Here is a 17,562-nt window from a genome sequence, read left to right as displayed (position 1 = left end):
TCATTCCTTTCAAATAATAAAGAACTACAGTAGAAACCCGTTCTATTGCAGATATTGACGGGCACGCTTTACAACCACGTTATAATCTTATTGCTATGTAATGGAACTTAATATCATACGGTCGTTAAAAGAAATTTTCGCAGCTTTATTAACATTACTTCGTTTCTGAAGACACTTCTTATACAAGCAATCACTAACTTCACTATGGTCCCAGACTTGAGCTTATTTCCTTCGCAGTCTAATACCACTTTCGACCGAGCCTTCTCTTTTGTGTCTCCTATCTACAATCGTGATTGATATATAGTTTTTAATACGCCACTTTCAATTCAAATTATTTTTAACTTTTCGCCTAATGAATATTTTTTTCTCTTAGTGCTGAAGCCATTGTTCCCTCGACTTACTCAGGCAAGAAGAATCACAACTAAAAGATTTCAAATCTGTAGAGCGACCGATTTTCAGTATTAAGTTGAAGGTGAATTCTTAAACGTACGCACAGCAATTCCCGCTGTCAAACATTGAAAATTCGGACTAGACTCAAGTATAAAAGAAGCTGGAAGTTCAACTAGCTTTCAGAGAATATGCTTCCACCTGCGATATTACTGATTCCGCATTGTTTTGAGGTGCGATATAACGTGTTTCTACTATGTTTTCAAATGTATACCTATAGTTTTGTGTTTTCCTAAATGCAACTACTTGTATTAAGTACAAAGAGTATCCCAAAAGTAATGCCACCACCGTAATAGTTTCTCATACTTTTACTGTATTACAAAGAAACTTCATACACATGTATTATCACAGTTTTGGTTTAAAAAAAAAAAAAAAAAAAAAAAAAAAAAAAAAGATTGGTAAGCTTCCAAGATTTACTGCAGGCTGTACATCACATACGGAGAGGATCCAATTGACGTTACCAATGTCAGAAGATGGATGGGAGAAATGTTGGTAGGCACTCCAAAGCGGCAAACCTGCAAACAGCGACGGATGAACACTGAGTGTGTGTGTGGGTATGTAGTGATTTGAGCCTTGTTTGACCATAGTGAGCTGTGTTAAATAACGGTTTCCGGAGACAATGCTATACAAACATTCTAGTTACAGGTTTATGCAATTCTTGAAAATGACTTGCACTTTTGAGCTTACGACTCTTCCCTGAAGTCTTGGTGAGGAAGAATATAAACAGGAGAAAAAAAAAAAAAAAAAAAAAAAAAAAACATATTGCAACCTGCATTCCCACATCTGACATGTGACCACTGGTTCTGATAAAGTCTCCAGCACTGCTCTAGCCTGGTAAATCTTTTCTTTTATTTCCCCTAATTTTAATTTTCTTTTGTGACGCTGAATCCAAAAATATGGTTACATTGCTCTTTATTGAAGGAATTGAAAAAGATTATTTTGATTAATATGCATTTTAAAAAACATTTTTTCTCTCTCGACTTGCCACAACCTAGCCACAGAGAAAATACGTAAAACCTTCTGAAGGTGACTGATGTTGCTTTTGCTGCGCAATTCTGTAGGAAGTTTACTTGTCGAAGGTTACTCATAGTCATCCTACAGGATACATAATCATGATTTTGACAACGTGACGCCGCATTAAAGTGCAGAAATTGGTTAAATAGTTAGGAATCTATAGATAAGTCTAGAAATCATGCTATTGAATTCATCCGGCTGTGACAGTACAGGTGTGTACATGTGTGTCACGCCACGTATTCTGGGTGCGGCAGTCTCTAAGAGCCAATCAGAATGCAAAAGAGCAATAAGTTTCCATATTTATGGAGATAATGAAACGACGGTTGTTCAGAAGTTCAGAGGTCCAGAGGGGCAGAGGTTCAAGAAATTCGAGACGTCGGTTGTGAGCAGACAGAATCATCGTCCAAGTTTCTACCTACCGTAAAACTTTCAAGGTTAAGAACTGAAGTCGCATATTCGTATTTCATCTTCCATCTCCAATAACTTAAATATGTGAATATCTTGCCTGTCAATCGATCTATATTAAGATAGCAAACTATCAAATGAATTATCAAATATCAAATTATTCTTGTTGAATCATTCAATTAAATGTTATTGTATATTACAATTTTAGTTATGTAATAAACTTACTTTTTAGAAATTATGTGGCTTATTAAACGACTTTTTCCCATGAAAATTATGGTGTAATTTAATTATAATACTTTTGTGACACCCGCTAAATTATAGCGTGAGCAGTTCTCTAATGAATGTGGAATTTAACGAGCTAAATAAACAGAAAGAGACCTGCACAACGTCACACTTTCTCCTGTTCTTTATCCTTCATGAAATGACTCCAAGAAGAGTCATAATGCTCGAAAGTGCACGTTTTTTCTTCTTCTTTGAAAATTGCATGAACTTGTAAGTAAAGTGATAATTAGAATTCTTGAGCCTGTCATGAGCTATGGAAACAGTTCATGAGTTAAGCGAAGCTATTCGAGATTAAAAAACACAGCACTGCCAAAAGGGGGGTGTCAGTAATGTCTCAACCTCCTTACATCCAGCTTTAACCCCATTTAACTTTCATCGTTTGTTCATCTTAGAGATAATCTTCGAGGATAATATTTCAGGAAGTCGAAGCCATTAAACTCGTTGAGAATACATGGATTAAAAAAAAAAAAAAAAAGTATGATATTTTTCCAGAGAGGATTGGTGAGGAGGGTCAAAGGTGTCAGAAATCTATTGAAAGCAAAGTACATTGTTTTAAAAACAGCAGAAGAGGCACTAATTTTGGGATGACCCTTGTACGTTGGTCCACAACTTATTACTTTCATTAAAAACTTAAACCTCCATCCAAAATTAACAACTGTACTATTATATGAATACATATTAACACAATGATACATTACTACCATACCTTATCGACATTCATCTTCTTAAACGAGGCTTGCAAGATTTTGAAGTTTTGGATGTATTCATGCTCTAAGTTTGTTTTAAATTTTACTTTCTTCAAGCTGATACTTCCTACAAATAAAAATACAATATTTCATAATGCACTCAAGTAAGCAGGACAACAGACAGTTTATATTCAGTTACACTATCTTTAAAATGCAAAACCAAAACAACAGTTTTCAAGACTATCAAAGCAATATTTAACCCATTGGTGGATCTTTAACCCAGTATTTAACTCATTGGTGGAAAAGTTTCTATATTAGTGAATGGGCAAAATTGCAGTTTCACCTCCTTCCGTTCAGTTTCTCCCCTATTAACTGAACTATTAGTACGTATGTTGCATGAACTTAATTATATACAGCAATATGTTTCATAGTAGTTTTTTTATCATTTCTGTTAATGCAAACCTTACGAGAATATCCTTAACTTTCCCAGTAAATTATTATACGTGTAATTTATAATATGCAGTGTGTCAATTTCTCTGAAAAGTCATTAAAAAAAACTGCGTGAATGCATTTTAATTTCCACAAAATGTATGTACGAATGTGTAAAAAACGGATTTAAGGAATTTGAAGTGAGAAATTGAATTCTACGATTAGTTCTTGAAAACCTGATTACAGGCTTAAAACGTTCGCTGCAACGTTAGTTTTCCTTTTTCTTCCTTACTTTCTAAATACATTAATTCTATTAACAATGCTTTATAAGGGTATATATACTTTCCTTCATCTCTTAACCCTTACACTATACTATTTTAATTACGCATAGTTAACATTCTGTTTTTTTCGGTAAGTTAACTCCATCCTTAAAGAAGAGGTGAAAGTATTGAACAATTAAAAACTTTGTTGATAATGGTTAATTGAACAGTAAGTGACAGACTAATTAACACTGCTGGCATAATGGAGAGTCAAATTGTACTTCCATCCGGCATCATTTGGTCCCAGTAAGTTCCACAGAAATGTGCTGTATATAGAACTTATATTTGATATATAGTATAACTACCAAGGAGAAAAAATTACGTATACCAAAGCCTAACGTACATAATCCCAGAAGTTAAACAATAAATTTAACATAGTAAGATAGTTTTTGTTGCGAAGCTCACCCTGAAGTCCCAAGAACACTGCTCGACAGAAGGGAAATTATTGCACAGAATAAGATTTCTGTCTCTTATACACTAATGCACATAAGCAATGACGTAAACGTAGGTAAATTAAAGGTGATAAAAACATTCGAAACTTTATTGAAGTACACATGTATCACAAACCAATAATTTGACAAAACAAAAGTAAAGTTTTGATAATCGCAGTTAACTGAAAACAGAAGTCTCCTGACCTGTTATTACATCATTACTTTTATTCTGACGGTAACTATCTCTATTATACGAAGATTTCACTTATCCAATGTCTATCTAGTGAATGCAGTTGGAGTTTTTACAGGCTGAAAATTTTAAAACCAGGGTGTCTACTAAAGAAATTTCCAAAAAGAAATTTCGTGACCTCTTCTTTACCAAATCACAAAATTTCATAACACTCTCAAGAGCGAATTTGACCGTATTTTCATCCATGCGAAAGAAGCGTGGTTTGCTTGAGATTTGTTGGTGTCTAAAGTCGACCATAGACATTTCTGCTGGTGAATTTTGACTTTTAATGGAACAAAATTTTCCAATCTGTATTTACATTTGCACAGATAAAAAAATGTGACCCAAAAGCTAACTTTCGTGCTTTTTCTTGACTTTCATGACAGTTTTCTCATTTCGTGACATTCGTGATCGATACACACCCTGAAAACAGCAATTTCTGTCCTTAAAACGCTTTATTTTAGAGAAATCCACAACATATCCGATTTCAAATAAAATGTCCACAGGCTACGTAATATTGACTCTTACGTTCAGAAAAATTCTAGCACTGTTAATACACACTAGTTACCGTTTTGGTAGACGAATTTTTACACACAGAAAATTGAATTCCGAATCAAATATAATTTCGCTTAATGATTTGTTCTTTAGTTACAGCTTTAAACGTATTAAATATTTAAAATCTCAATTTAATCTCTTGTCTTACTCAACTTAAAATTCATTACCCTCGAATTCATACTATAATCAAATAATCATTTTTGTTGTTGTTGTTGGTTTTTCGAACTGCAGGATTATACTCATAAGTAACCAAAGGAATTTTTCATTCAACACCACTGTATATCCATACGAAATCCTTCACTAAATTATCCTACCAACAAACCTATTTTACCCACCTGGAAAGAGCATGTCCATAAATTGGCAATAGGCAGCTCCCGTACACAATTCTTCAATTTTTGTGAAGTTTGACTGTAAGCAATCATTGACCCATGCAAGCATATCATGACGACTAAGATTTTCTGTTGTAACATTTGTGGAGTACACATTTACCGCCATTTTTATTATTCTGAAATTAAAAGAAGGTATATGTTACTATAAGTAAACTTCTATCAAAAAGTAAAGGAATGCCTCTTTTCTAACTACTGTACGATAACTGTATAGTTTTTAAACTATTGAAGCAGGACGCAAAATGTCAAAGTCAGACCCACTAGCTAATCCAAAGTTGATGGTTGCCAGTATCTATCACGTACAAATTATGACACTTAGTAATAGCCTTACTTACAAATTATGACTCTCCAACGGCCTTTGGTTTGGCAAAGAAAGAGATTGCATCAGAGCATAAAATTTCAAAATCAGACAATTAGATTCAGGATAATCAATTTTGATTTGAACAATTCATATACATGTTTAAAAATATCTTACCTTAAGACTTCACGTTTGTGTAACTCTCTCTCTGCACTGAAGTACCAGTTGTCGATTGCAGTTTTCGGATTAAAGTAGTTCAGGGCCACTGATGGAAATGGTCAGCAAATCATCCAGTGTGTGAGTCTTCCTATAGACAGTCTTAACTCTGTTGAAACTGCTGAAGCCTCTCTCACACAAAGCAGTACTCACAGGTTAAACTGCACAAAATGTTAAAATTGGAAGCAAATTTTGAATCTCGTAATGAAAGTTTCACTGTAAATCTGTTTCACATTGCGTGTTTTCTTCCACTCAGTGACAATTATTTTCGTGCGAAACAGAAACTGCGCACCCCTGAGAGTTAGGGCAGAAACATTCCTATTCAGGGTGTATACTAAAATTCCAAAATGAAATTTCGTGACCTTTTCTTTAACAAACCATAAAATTTCGTAATATTCTCAAGAACGAATTTGGGTGCGAATTAGGCCGAATTTTCATGTATGTGATAGAAGCTGGCTTTGCTTGCTATTTGGAAGCGTCTAAAGCTGATTAGACATTTCTGGTAGTGAATTTTGACGTTTTATAGAAAACAATATTCCAGTCTATACTTAAATTTGTACAGATAAAATAATCGTGACCCAAAAGTTAAATTTCCTGACTTTCATAACCGTTTTCTGATTTCGTGACTTTTTAGTGATTTTCGTGACCAACAGACACCCTGCCACTGAATACTGGTCGCCAGCTCTAAATTTCTAGTCGCCAATGGCGACCGGAAATTTTGCGCCCTGACTGACGGAACTGATCTAACTCATGAATATAATTAATTTAATCGTAAGAATGCGTCTAAATATTTATTAATGCCGAAATTTTCAATGAGAAGCCTCATTTTCATCAGTGGGTTATTTATTTATACAAATACACACTACTGTTTTTATTACATCTTAGGCTTCATTATCTAATGAAAAGAACATTGCAGATATAATTAAGTTAACCTGTGATATTCTAAAAATAAAATACATCAACCGTAGCATGATGGAAAGTTCGTAACAAATATAATAGCCTCAAATGTACTAATGTTCCTGTTCCAATAATCGTGACCATATAACGTTCTTATGCTAAAATGAAAGTTATTATTATATTCTCCTCTGATAATTCTTCCCGGAGTAGTTCCCATCCGGAGATCCGAACGGGGAACTATTTTACCTCAGGAAGAACCACCACTGTATTTATTTTCCTTCTTCGTTCTATCTGGGAAAAAGATAATTTGGTAGTATTTTCAACTTCCTTCCACATCTCCAAGCTATTGACCACTCTGTGATTCACCCACCCTTGAGGACAGTTTCTCCTCCTAAGGACAAGAAAGTGCCCCGACCTCCTTCCTCCGAGGATGCCGTTGGCATCTGGTAGAGGTTGACTCCTCATTGTGGGAGTGAGTGGTCCCTACCTATGTTAACCGCCTAAAACATGGCCGCTTTCTTCTGCGAGGATGTGTAGGTTGTGATTTTTCCTTCGTATCAGAGGAAACCTGAAGGCATTCCTCAAACCTCTCCAGTACTCATTAAGAAAATGGGAGATAAAGGTAAGAAAAATTGTACCGACTCTACAATGATATATTAATATGAGAGTGATCAAAAAAAAAAAAAAATCCTGAAGACGATCATGATACCGATGACTTAAAAAATCGAACCCAGAGAGATGTGAAGATTATAGAACTATTACGAGGAGTGTCAAAGTTTTAGTTATCGCCTCGAAAATAATAGGCTACTTAAGCTACAAGAGCCAAAACAAAATGGCGCAGCCCTTGATAACGTGGAGTATCGTCCGGTAATTGGTTTTCTTCATCTGGAGGGGGTAAAAAAACGCTGTAACAATCCTTACTGAGCTTGTGGAAGCGTATGTCAACAATGCACCATCATATAACACAGTGGATAGACGACTCCAGTGTGATCAGACAAGTATGAATGACGAAGAAAAAAGTAAGACCATTTCTCTGTGACGAGCCAGGAATCGCAAGAGTAGTGGAAGCCCTGGTGCTCGCAGACCAGCGTATGACTATCGAGAAGATAGTGGAAAAAGTAAAAAATCACTCATGGATTAGTTTTCAACATCTTGCACATGACAAAAGCGCCGAGTACTGGGTTCTGTGACTATCCATACACATTCAAAATGCCCGCCGAACTGAGGTAGCAGCGGAAATGTTACAGCACTGTCAGGCCAATTTAGGTAACATAATCTTTAAACGCCTAATCACTGTGGACGAGCGCAGGGTGCACCACTACGACCCTAGACAAAGGAGCAAAGCAAATCGTGGAAACGTGGATTCACCACCACCGATAAAGATGAAGACCCCGCCATCGTCGGGTAAGGTAATGCTGAGTATTTTCTGCGACTGCTATGGTGTGGTGTTAACGGATTATCCTCGTAATGAGCAAATCATTAGATCACAAGAACATACTACCGAAATCTCCTGAAGGGGTTATGGGAGGTTATCAAAACGAAGCATCGAGGGAAGCCGTTCAAAGGATCCTTTCGCTAAACGACAACGCCCCAGCTCATTCTGCACACGGCACAGTTATACATACTACCTCTTTGGGCTATCGAATTTTGCCTCTAACTCTGTATTCTCCGGACATGGCACTCAGTGACTTTTTCTCTTTCCGAGAATGAAGAAACCATTGTGTGGCAGGGATTTCCGGAATGACGACGATGTGATTTACGAGGTGAAATGTTTCCTGCACAGCCAAAATGACGGGACAGGACGTTTGGGCGCCGCCATTTGGGCGCGGGCGTTTTGGCGCCGGACGTTTGGGCGCAAAGCCGTTTAGGCGCCAGACGTTTGGGCGCGAGGTACCTAGTAAAAATCACAATTTACGACATATAAAGTAAGCTAGGCACTGAAAACTAAGCGCCAATCAAGATATATACATTTCCTACACTTCTATCTTTATCTCACCTCATTTATCTGTATATTTTCTATCTCTATCTTATTTATTCATCTAAATTAAATAGTTTAATGCGTTTGTGGCATTTGTTGCCTAACCTCGTCATGGATTGATTTTTCGCTTGTTCACGATTCTTGTACTTCTGATCTAATTTTTGTATTATATAAGAAAGCTAGGAAATAAAGGAATCAGACGAACTGTTAATTTTCTTAATGTTAATTAAAACATATTGATTTAATTTTTGTATTTTTTTAAAGAAAGTTAATAATTACATATTTGTGAATATTAAAATTTGTTTTCTTTCGTATTACGTTTGCCAAACTCTTCTCTTCCTTAAGTCCAATAAAGAACTACCAATAAAAGATTGCAGCGTAGTCCCTAACACTCTCGCCTTCGCTGCGATCGGTCCCGGGTTCGATTCCCGGTGGGGGCACTCGGTCGAAAAAGTGTAACACGCTCTTTCAGGCCAGCCACCCTGAATGAGGTTTTCCTGGGTTTTCTTCATTCACATCAGGCAAATGCCGGGGTGGTACCTAATTTATAGGTCCAGGCCGCTTCCTTCCTTCCCCAATCCTTTCTTCCTTTCCTTTCCCTGGATAGTGTGCTCCCTCAAACGTGACGGGCTAAATGGCCTTAGATGCCGAGAGACCAGAAATCTAAAAATCTATATCCTAATCGAGTTGAGGGAAAGATATTTTGCATACATGGTGTGTAAGACATATTTTGCATACAGGATGTCTAACACATTGAGTTTAGGAACTGTAGTATGCCGTATTTCTGGTATCACTTTTTTTTATTAACATTCCAATATAAAAATCAAAACTTAACACACATTTTTTTCGTCCCATTGTAAGCATTTAATCTGCATTAAAGAAAGTGGCGAAAGAAAAAAAACAACGATTTCAAAGTGAAAAATAATAGTTAAGTGTACATATATTGGTCATTTAGCCACTAGAAATGTGTTTGACATTCACACTTATTGCGTAACTACAGTAGAAGGCCTGCTTTAAGTTTTTTAATGGAATAGGCTCACTATGTATGTAATGCAGTCAATCATATGTAGTCTGGTCGACTTACATTTGGCTTGAAAAGTTATCAAATAAAAAGCACACTTAACTTTTGTTGAAACTTAAATCTACAAAATTTAATTGTTAATTCAGTTTTTATAATTTTGAAATTCCAGTATTTCTAGTATGTAAAACAAAATCCAGTATAATTCAAGGACTTCCACTATAGTAGACACCTTGTGATATCTTGATTCGAACTTAGTACTCAGCGCCTAACATAACGACTTTTTAACTCGCGCCCAAACGTCACGTACCGCAAAATGAAGACTTCTACAACCAAGGTCTCCGTACGTCATCCATTGTTGGGGAAAATGTGTCGCATTGAAGGATGAATATGTAGAGAAGGACTAACACCATCGCCATGTTTCATGGTCGCAGCTTGATGTTTTCAAGGTTATAATTAAAACTTCATGACTTACTCTCGTAATCTCATATCACATGCAGCAAATATTATGCTTCCAATACTGAACGGATAATTGAATGTAAGAACGAATGAAAAAGTTGAGGAGGAACAGTTCAGGTTTAAGAGAGGTAAAGGCATAAGAGATGCAACTGAGCTATTAAGAGTAATCGGTGAAAGATTAATAGAAAAAGGGCCAGAGGTGTATGTTGTATTTATTGACCTAGAAAGGACTTTCATCGCGTGCGTTGGGTTAGAATGAAAAGATCGAAGACTCATAACGAACATTAACAAATAAGTGTTAGAAAAGGGGAGGAAATGACAAAGGAGAGTGCAAATGGAAGGGGAATTCGACACGGATGTTTTCTTTCTTCAACATGATTTAATATCTATCTAGACGAGATAGTGAACAAGATGCTACATAATGAAGATGGTCTTTCGATAGGAGACAGAATGATTAAATCTATATGGTTTGCAGACGATATGGCACTTACAAGATGTTAGAAAACTTAAGGAAAAACTGGAAAAAACATGTTAGAAAGACAAAAAGTCATGGTGATTGGAATGAAGTGACCTGTGTCAAATATACACGTAGGAGGTGAAAAAATAGAACAGTTGACTAGTTTTCGATACCTGTGTAATATTAGTGACGATGAAGTGCGAACGTGAAAGAAAAACAAACCCAGAAATGGCGAAAGAAGCCTTCAGGAGGAACATGAAATATTTCAATTTAACGTCCCACAATTATACCCTTTTAGGCTAAAGGGAGACGGGTAATTAAGGCAAGTGAATGATGGAATGAGAATGTAGGAGGAAACGGGAGTACCCTATGGAAACAAACGCACCAAAGATAAGCGCTCTACCACTAAACCATCATGCCGCCCGAAGCCTTTACGAGGAAGAAAAATATACTTTGTGTATCCTTGAATAAAGAGTGGAGAAAAAAAAAATCGTGTGAAGTACAGTATTGTACTATATGGGGTAGAAACATGGACATCAGGCAAAAGTAATGAAAAACGACTGGAAGTTTTGAAATGCGGGTGTGAAGAAGAATGCAGAATTTGCTGGGTCGACCTGAAAACTAATAATGGAGAGGAAAAGAACAATTTTAGATGAAATGAGGAAGAGAAACTGGTCGGGACATTGGCTGAGAAAGAAAGTAGCATGAGGGACACGATAGAGGACATGGTGGCAGGAAAGAGAGGGAGGGGGTGAAGAAGGCTACAACTGATGGACGGTATCAAACCGAAAAAACATAAAAAATGTATATGAAGACAAAAAAGTTAGCTAAAGACCGTACAGCATGGAAGTTTCTCAGGTGCGAGCCAATGACAGCTATTTCTTTCACTAATTCCAAGCATTTGATAATTACTATAGTATCTTCGTGATATACTACACTCACTACTCTCGCTCGCTAATCTGGTCGTTAAAACTATTTTCTTTTCTTTCTCTTCTTTCATTGTCGTTATCGCTAAATAGCATTATGACTCTACACGGAAAATATATAAAATTTAAAAACTACCAACATGTTTCAAAACCTCTACGCAGGGTAAACAATTCAAAATTGTATGCACTGAACCGTTTCCTATATTGCACAGATCAGTGAATTACGATATGAACTTGAGGAGGGCTTGAACGTTCTGTGTACGAAGTTTCTAGTGTTCAGTTTATATCGCAGTCTATGACATTTTTAGACTAAATCTATGCTATCCAAATTGTATTTAACTGTAATTCCAGTATAACGTGAACAAAGACAAGTAATATTCTGTAAATAATAATAAATAGTGCTCTCAGCAATCGGCATTTTCGCTAATTCAGCGTTCCTCTATGCAATAAATGGCCCGTCTAGCTACAATACCGGGTTACTTTGACGAATGGAAGTATCGAGAAAGAAAATTTCTACGAAGGTCGTCGATAAGCGACACCCCATACCTTCTTCCTCTTCTTTGCGAAGAAAAAAGAAAGATAAAATACCTTAAACATCTTGTCTCATCTTCAACTTGGGCGTGACAATACTGCCATCTATTTTCCGACGTTTTGTAAAAACTGAAAACTATGCTCCCTGCGAGTTAAAACTTGTACTTATTTCTGACGATGCCATTTCAAGGCTTTAGACTGATCGTAAGAAAGGAAAAAGCAAGCAGCACACATGGAAAAGCTCAGGAGATAAGATACACTACCAAATCGATTAGATTGTCGTTAGCAACGTTTCAGGAATAGCGTGAAGGCACCACCAGGAGCTGATATTGAATCGGATCACAATCTCCTGGTGGCAAACGTAGTCAAAATCAAGCACAAAAACTGGGAGAAGAAATTGCAAACAGAACTTAAAGCGATTAAAAAGTATAGATAGTGATGTGAAAGAAGAGACTAAAGAAAAATTCTGTGCAATGAGTGATATGGAAGGCAGTGTAGATTACAAATGGGGAAAAGTTAACAGATTTTACTAGATACACTCAAGAACATCGGTAGGATGAAAAAAAAAACACCCAGAAAACTATGGGTAACTGAAGTTAAGGTTAAGATGATAGAGGAACATCGGAGGACGAAAATGATGGACATGAAAGAACACAGAAGGCTGAACAACGAATTGATGAGCGACTAACAAAGCCGAAGAGAACTCCAAAATGATTGTCGCATATCTATATCATTTTGTAAGCATATAATTTGACAATGATTTTCATGGTACTTTTGATACTGATACTGTGTGTATAATCGGGAAATGTACATTTGTGGTAAATTTTACAGGAAAAGAATTATAAATACGAAAATTAGAATGAGTAAAAGAAAATTTTGCTAAATGGACAAGAATGCCTTATTTTCGTTTTATTGTTCTTATTTACTGCTCTTTTGATATGAAATTTACCACACACATGTCTTTGCCGGTTATACACATACTAACATTGTAAGAAATACTGGGCGAATTTCTTATATCATATTCCTACAAAAACATTTTTACACAAGCAACAATAATTTTGGAAATGAGTGTACATGGAATAGAAATGTAAAGAAATCATGGAACTTCAAGGACGAAGCAGATATATTTGATGAATCAGAAAGCACAAGAATTAGGAGGAAAAACTAACGAAAATATTCGAACGTTTGGAATCGAAGATCAACAAGGTCATGTAGTTACTGACCAAAGAATCCTTAGAATCTGGGAGGAATAAGTAAAAGAATTGTATGATCACACAAGACCCGCTCCAAAGATACTGCGATCGAAGCAAAGAGGGAGAGCTGGATGATGAAAATGAGCCCAGCATATTGAAAAGTGAAGTAGTACAAGTATCAAAGACATTCGAAGGAAAAAAGCCACTGAAAACGACGACATACAAGCAAAATAGCTACTTAATAACTAGGCTTAAATTGAATGAACGCATATCAAAGAGGATACTAATCTGTATCGGCGAAATATTTCTACACAATGCAGACGTTTACAAGTACAAAGTTACTAGCGTGAAACCAAATATAAGTGCACTAACCGATGTTACTTGATACAATATCAAGTGTCCCACTAGCCAAATTAATTCGCATACGTTACGCTGCTGACGCGCCTCCTAAATTCGTACGCACCTCCACGCGGATTCCTCTGCTGTGCGCTTGCCCTGAATCGGTTAGGTAGCATTCTCGCTTTTAGTTGCCTCGCACGCAAGAAAGAAAAAAAAATTAACTTGACGGGCTATTTTCCATCTAATTTGTTAGGTAAATCTTATAATATAGACTCCATCTTAGCATCGATAAGTAGGACCACTTTAAAAGGGTATAATAGAGTATGGTAAGTTTTTATGTTGGTCATTTCTTTCATTTTATGCCATTCTTCGATTCAATAATTTGTTCTTCTGCTTCCGGTTACAGTGCACGTACTTGTTCCACTACGCTCATTACTGGTATCGAGTCACGTGGGACGTGCTGTCGTAGTGTCGATGCTTTTTTTATTTGAGCGAGGAAGTATGGATATGATTTGATGTCATCTATGTCAGTGTTGGCCAGTTTTCCTTGTGGTTTGTTTCAGAGTTGGCTGGTTTAAACCAAACCGATGGTTTCCACATATTAAACCATGTGCACTAGTTTTATCTCCTTTTCATCATTTAACCAAGGCGTCCCTTGTTCAATTCTCGGTCGAATCACAACCCTTCTTTCAAGTGTAAACCAAGTAGTGGTTCGATGTCACTATAAGCGAAAGTCTTGTTAACCTCGGTATTACATAAGGATGTTAAGCCTAAACATACGAAACGAAACCAAATTATATATATATTTCTGCTTGCCTGAATGCCTGCTGTTTTATAAAGAAGTCAAGGTTGCTTAAATATATTGATAGAAATTGGCTACCAATTTCTGCGAAATTAACTATTTATCGACTGCCTACGTATCTTAGCTTCCAACATTAACTTGGATCTGATTTTCAGCTTTAAATTTATTCAATGAAAACTACATACTAAATTTGCAAACTAAAACCTCAGTTTTAGCATACTGATTATGATACGTTGACCGTAAAATTTTACATGCAAAGCAATAACGGATTTTCTCGGTGACTATGACGGGAATTTCCCGATTTAAGAAATTAACAGATTGGACCACCCAACTTTATAATGAAACGGAACAGTCCTGATTTCCGAATAAGCGAATATCTATTGGTGTTCGAGTGAAGCTGGTAGAACTTCCATTCTGCTGATCCAAGTCCAAATGGAAGACAATTTCTCTTGGATGTAAGTAGAGAAGCGGTTTGGATTCCGCCTTAAGCTTACTGACCCCTTCCTGCATAATCCCGTTGCTGCATAATAACACCAAGGCGAAACAAAGTTATTCCTGTCAATATGTCATATAAATACACAGAGCAAATTATTTAAACCAGAAAACCTGGTTTAAACAAACAAACAGAAAAATATGGTTTTTGCCAAACCTGGTTTGTTCACGGGGGGACTGCTCGTGTGTTGGTTTGTCCTGTGTTACGGTGGAACATGATGAACAAATGAGAGATTTAAATTTACATCACTTATCTACACTAGTATGTGACAGTGATGTTAATAATTACAAATTCTCTTTCAGTGTCGGATTATTATAGCTCAATAGAAATTGCAATGTAGCTATGTGAGAAAAGGTGTAAATTATATGCAGTAAAAGTTGATCGACTGAAAGTTAACTGTGTATGCTATAATAGTTTTTGTTCTGGTTATAGCATTGAAAAAAAAAATTCATTTATGAAGCATGCTGCAGACTATATTTACCAAGGTATTTGTACTAATTATTTTTCTTTAATTGTAAGACATTTAGTTGGTTTAGGTCGGGGATTCGTTTTCTCTAAATATATAGTTTTATGCAGCTTGTCCTTACAATGTTTTCAACTTTTTATATTGCAACAAGGGAGTTAGGCAGGCTTGGCTCTCTCATGCACATAGTTTGTTTGGTTCCCTTTGTAGCAATCTGGAAATATGGGATTTCTTGCGGTATTTCTTTTTTTTCTTCTTTTTTTGTTACTATTTTAAACATTGCATTTTTCAGGTTGATAAATTTAGAACTACGTTACGATTGGAGTTGGCATGGTTCTAAATCTATCAGCATTTGAATCTGGGAATGGTTAAAATAATTGTTGAAACTTTGCAGTCTGAATCACCATTATTTCTATCCGATTCGATTCGTAAGAAACTGGTTCCTAGTGATATTGAACGAACTGTTCTGAAAATCAGTTTTCTATGAATCGATTCATTGAATGAAATTACCAAAGTAGAGTAGTTAGGTTAGAGGCACAAAAATTTATACCTATTCCGTCAAAATTAATTGAGCGTAATTTATGCTATCTCCGTAAAGATTACCAACTGGAGCGGGTATTGTAAAGTTCACCTGAATTTTGTTTACAGACATGTTTGCGCTGACACCTTTAAGTGTAAGATACGTGTCGCGTAGTGCAGATCTTCTGCAAACCGACTACGATATAATTAAAGAAAGAACTTTTGAACAGCTATTAGCACGTCTTAACATAAACAAGAATATCTCTTGTTTGATATTTTTCATACGATTTATTCGATTATGATGCTCTGGAAACTTAAACCGTTACGAGAAACTTATTCGTGAGGAACAAAATCACCGGATGATTGTCTTCGGAACTATACTCGAAAATCCTTAGCTATTTTTTAAATAGCTTGTTACACACTTATAATATTACAGGTTTGTTTCTGCGTATCTCTCACGTAGAACTTCTCTTTTATAAGAAATTTCCATTAATCTACAGGCAAATATAAGATATAATTTCACATCAATGCACTGACATTAAAAGCGGTACGCATTTGCAATTGTCACTAACATGTTGCTTCTGAACCCAATACTCTAACACACACATTCGACCAGTTCAAATCACCTACGTTCTTCTTAAATCATTCTAATCTGTGGATGTATCTTCTTTGAATTATACGCCCAAAAGTTCGTGTCACTTTTTCGGTACATTTACTATTAGTAATGAAATGACATCATCGCTTACAAGGTGTGTAACCAGTTACTACGTATGCGGCCTATGACCGGTTCCATGCCATACGGAAATCTCACGTATCTTATGAAAGCCCTGAATTACTTACCATATCTCACCACACCGACTATGTCAACACCCCTAATGTTATCAGATTAAGTTACATTTTAAACTACGGCAACGTGTTTAATGAAACTCCATAAGACAAATACCCTCGGTAACCCATTTCCGTAGATGGTCAGTTAACACGAACTCATTACTAATAGCACAATAATTGGAAGGATATTAATACACTATCCGTTATTTTCTCACTATTGAACTGAAACACAATACAAACAAATAAAAACAATTAATTTTAGAAATAATACAACATTACTCACCCAGAGTTCAAGCACCCTATTTTCAATGCCAACCGTCGTATCAGAATAAATTACACTTCGATGTTCAAATGTCTGTGGTCTTGGCCTCACTACTGTAGACACAAAATATACAAATATAAAATTCATTTACTGCATGTATAATTTTATTATCACTAAATTATTAAACAAATTATCCTAAGTCGAAAATTATGATCTCCCTATTTTTTAAAATACACAACAAAATTAAAATTTAATTGATATTTTGACTCATATGAATCGTAGTGTAACTTGACAACGGCAAACACAACGATTCCAAATACATGTATGTGACGTTTCGACTGAAACCAGCAGAATACTGATAGTGTGAAAGCTTAGCTGCTACTCCTCTGAACAAATGTTATCGGTTAATGGCGATGTCTATTGAAACATAAGTTTCAGCTTTGAGTTAAAAGTAAATTAAACATTCATACAGAAAGGAATTCATAGCTCGTTTATAGAGTTTTTACTACGAAGTTTTCCTACGAAGACTACCTGTTCCAATCTAGGTAATGTGAGAATGAATATAACAACATTGCAGGCTTCACATTCATTCTACGCAGAATTTTCTAACGCAACGCAAATCCTAAGAGAGGCAATTATAATTGTATCCTCTTATTGCAAGCTAAACCGTAACTTCAGCGTTGCGGTGAAACAAATCCA

General features: G+C 36.0%; 1 protein-coding gene across 2 annotated transcripts in view; it reads right to left on the bottom strand.

The window, feature by feature from the left end:
- The window catches only part of Eb1 (microtubule-associated protein RP/EB family member 1), a 56,438-nt gene extending 39,255 nt beyond the window's left edge, over positions 1 to 17,183 (bottom strand). Inside the window, exons 1-3 of one of the 2 annotated variants that reach the window (XM_081754751.1) lie at positions 16,885 to 17,183; positions 5,134 to 5,303; positions 2,855 to 2,961 (exon numbers count right to left, since the gene is read on the bottom strand). In XM_081754751.1, the coding sequence (XP_081610877.1) occupies positions 2,855 to 2,961; positions 5,134 to 5,293 (267 nt within the window). In that variant the 5' untranslated portion in view covers positions 5,294 to 5,303; positions 16,885 to 17,183. The remainder of the gene's footprint in view (positions 1 to 2,854; positions 2,962 to 5,133; positions 5,304 to 16,884) is intronic. The other variant, XM_081754746.1, reaches the window with a different exon arrangement.
- Between the last annotated feature and the right edge of the window lie 379 nt (positions 17,184 to 17,562).

This window comes from Thermobia domestica, chromosome 1, assembly GCF_964235325.1.
Source record: "Thermobia domestica chromosome 1, izTheDome1.hap1.1, whole genome shotgun sequence".
Lineage (NCBI taxonomy): Eukaryota > Metazoa > Arthropoda > Insecta > Zygentoma > Lepismatidae > Thermobia > Thermobia domestica.
The sequence above is the reverse complement of the archived record's forward strand: the minus strand, read 5'-3'. Positions and strand labels throughout refer to the sequence as shown.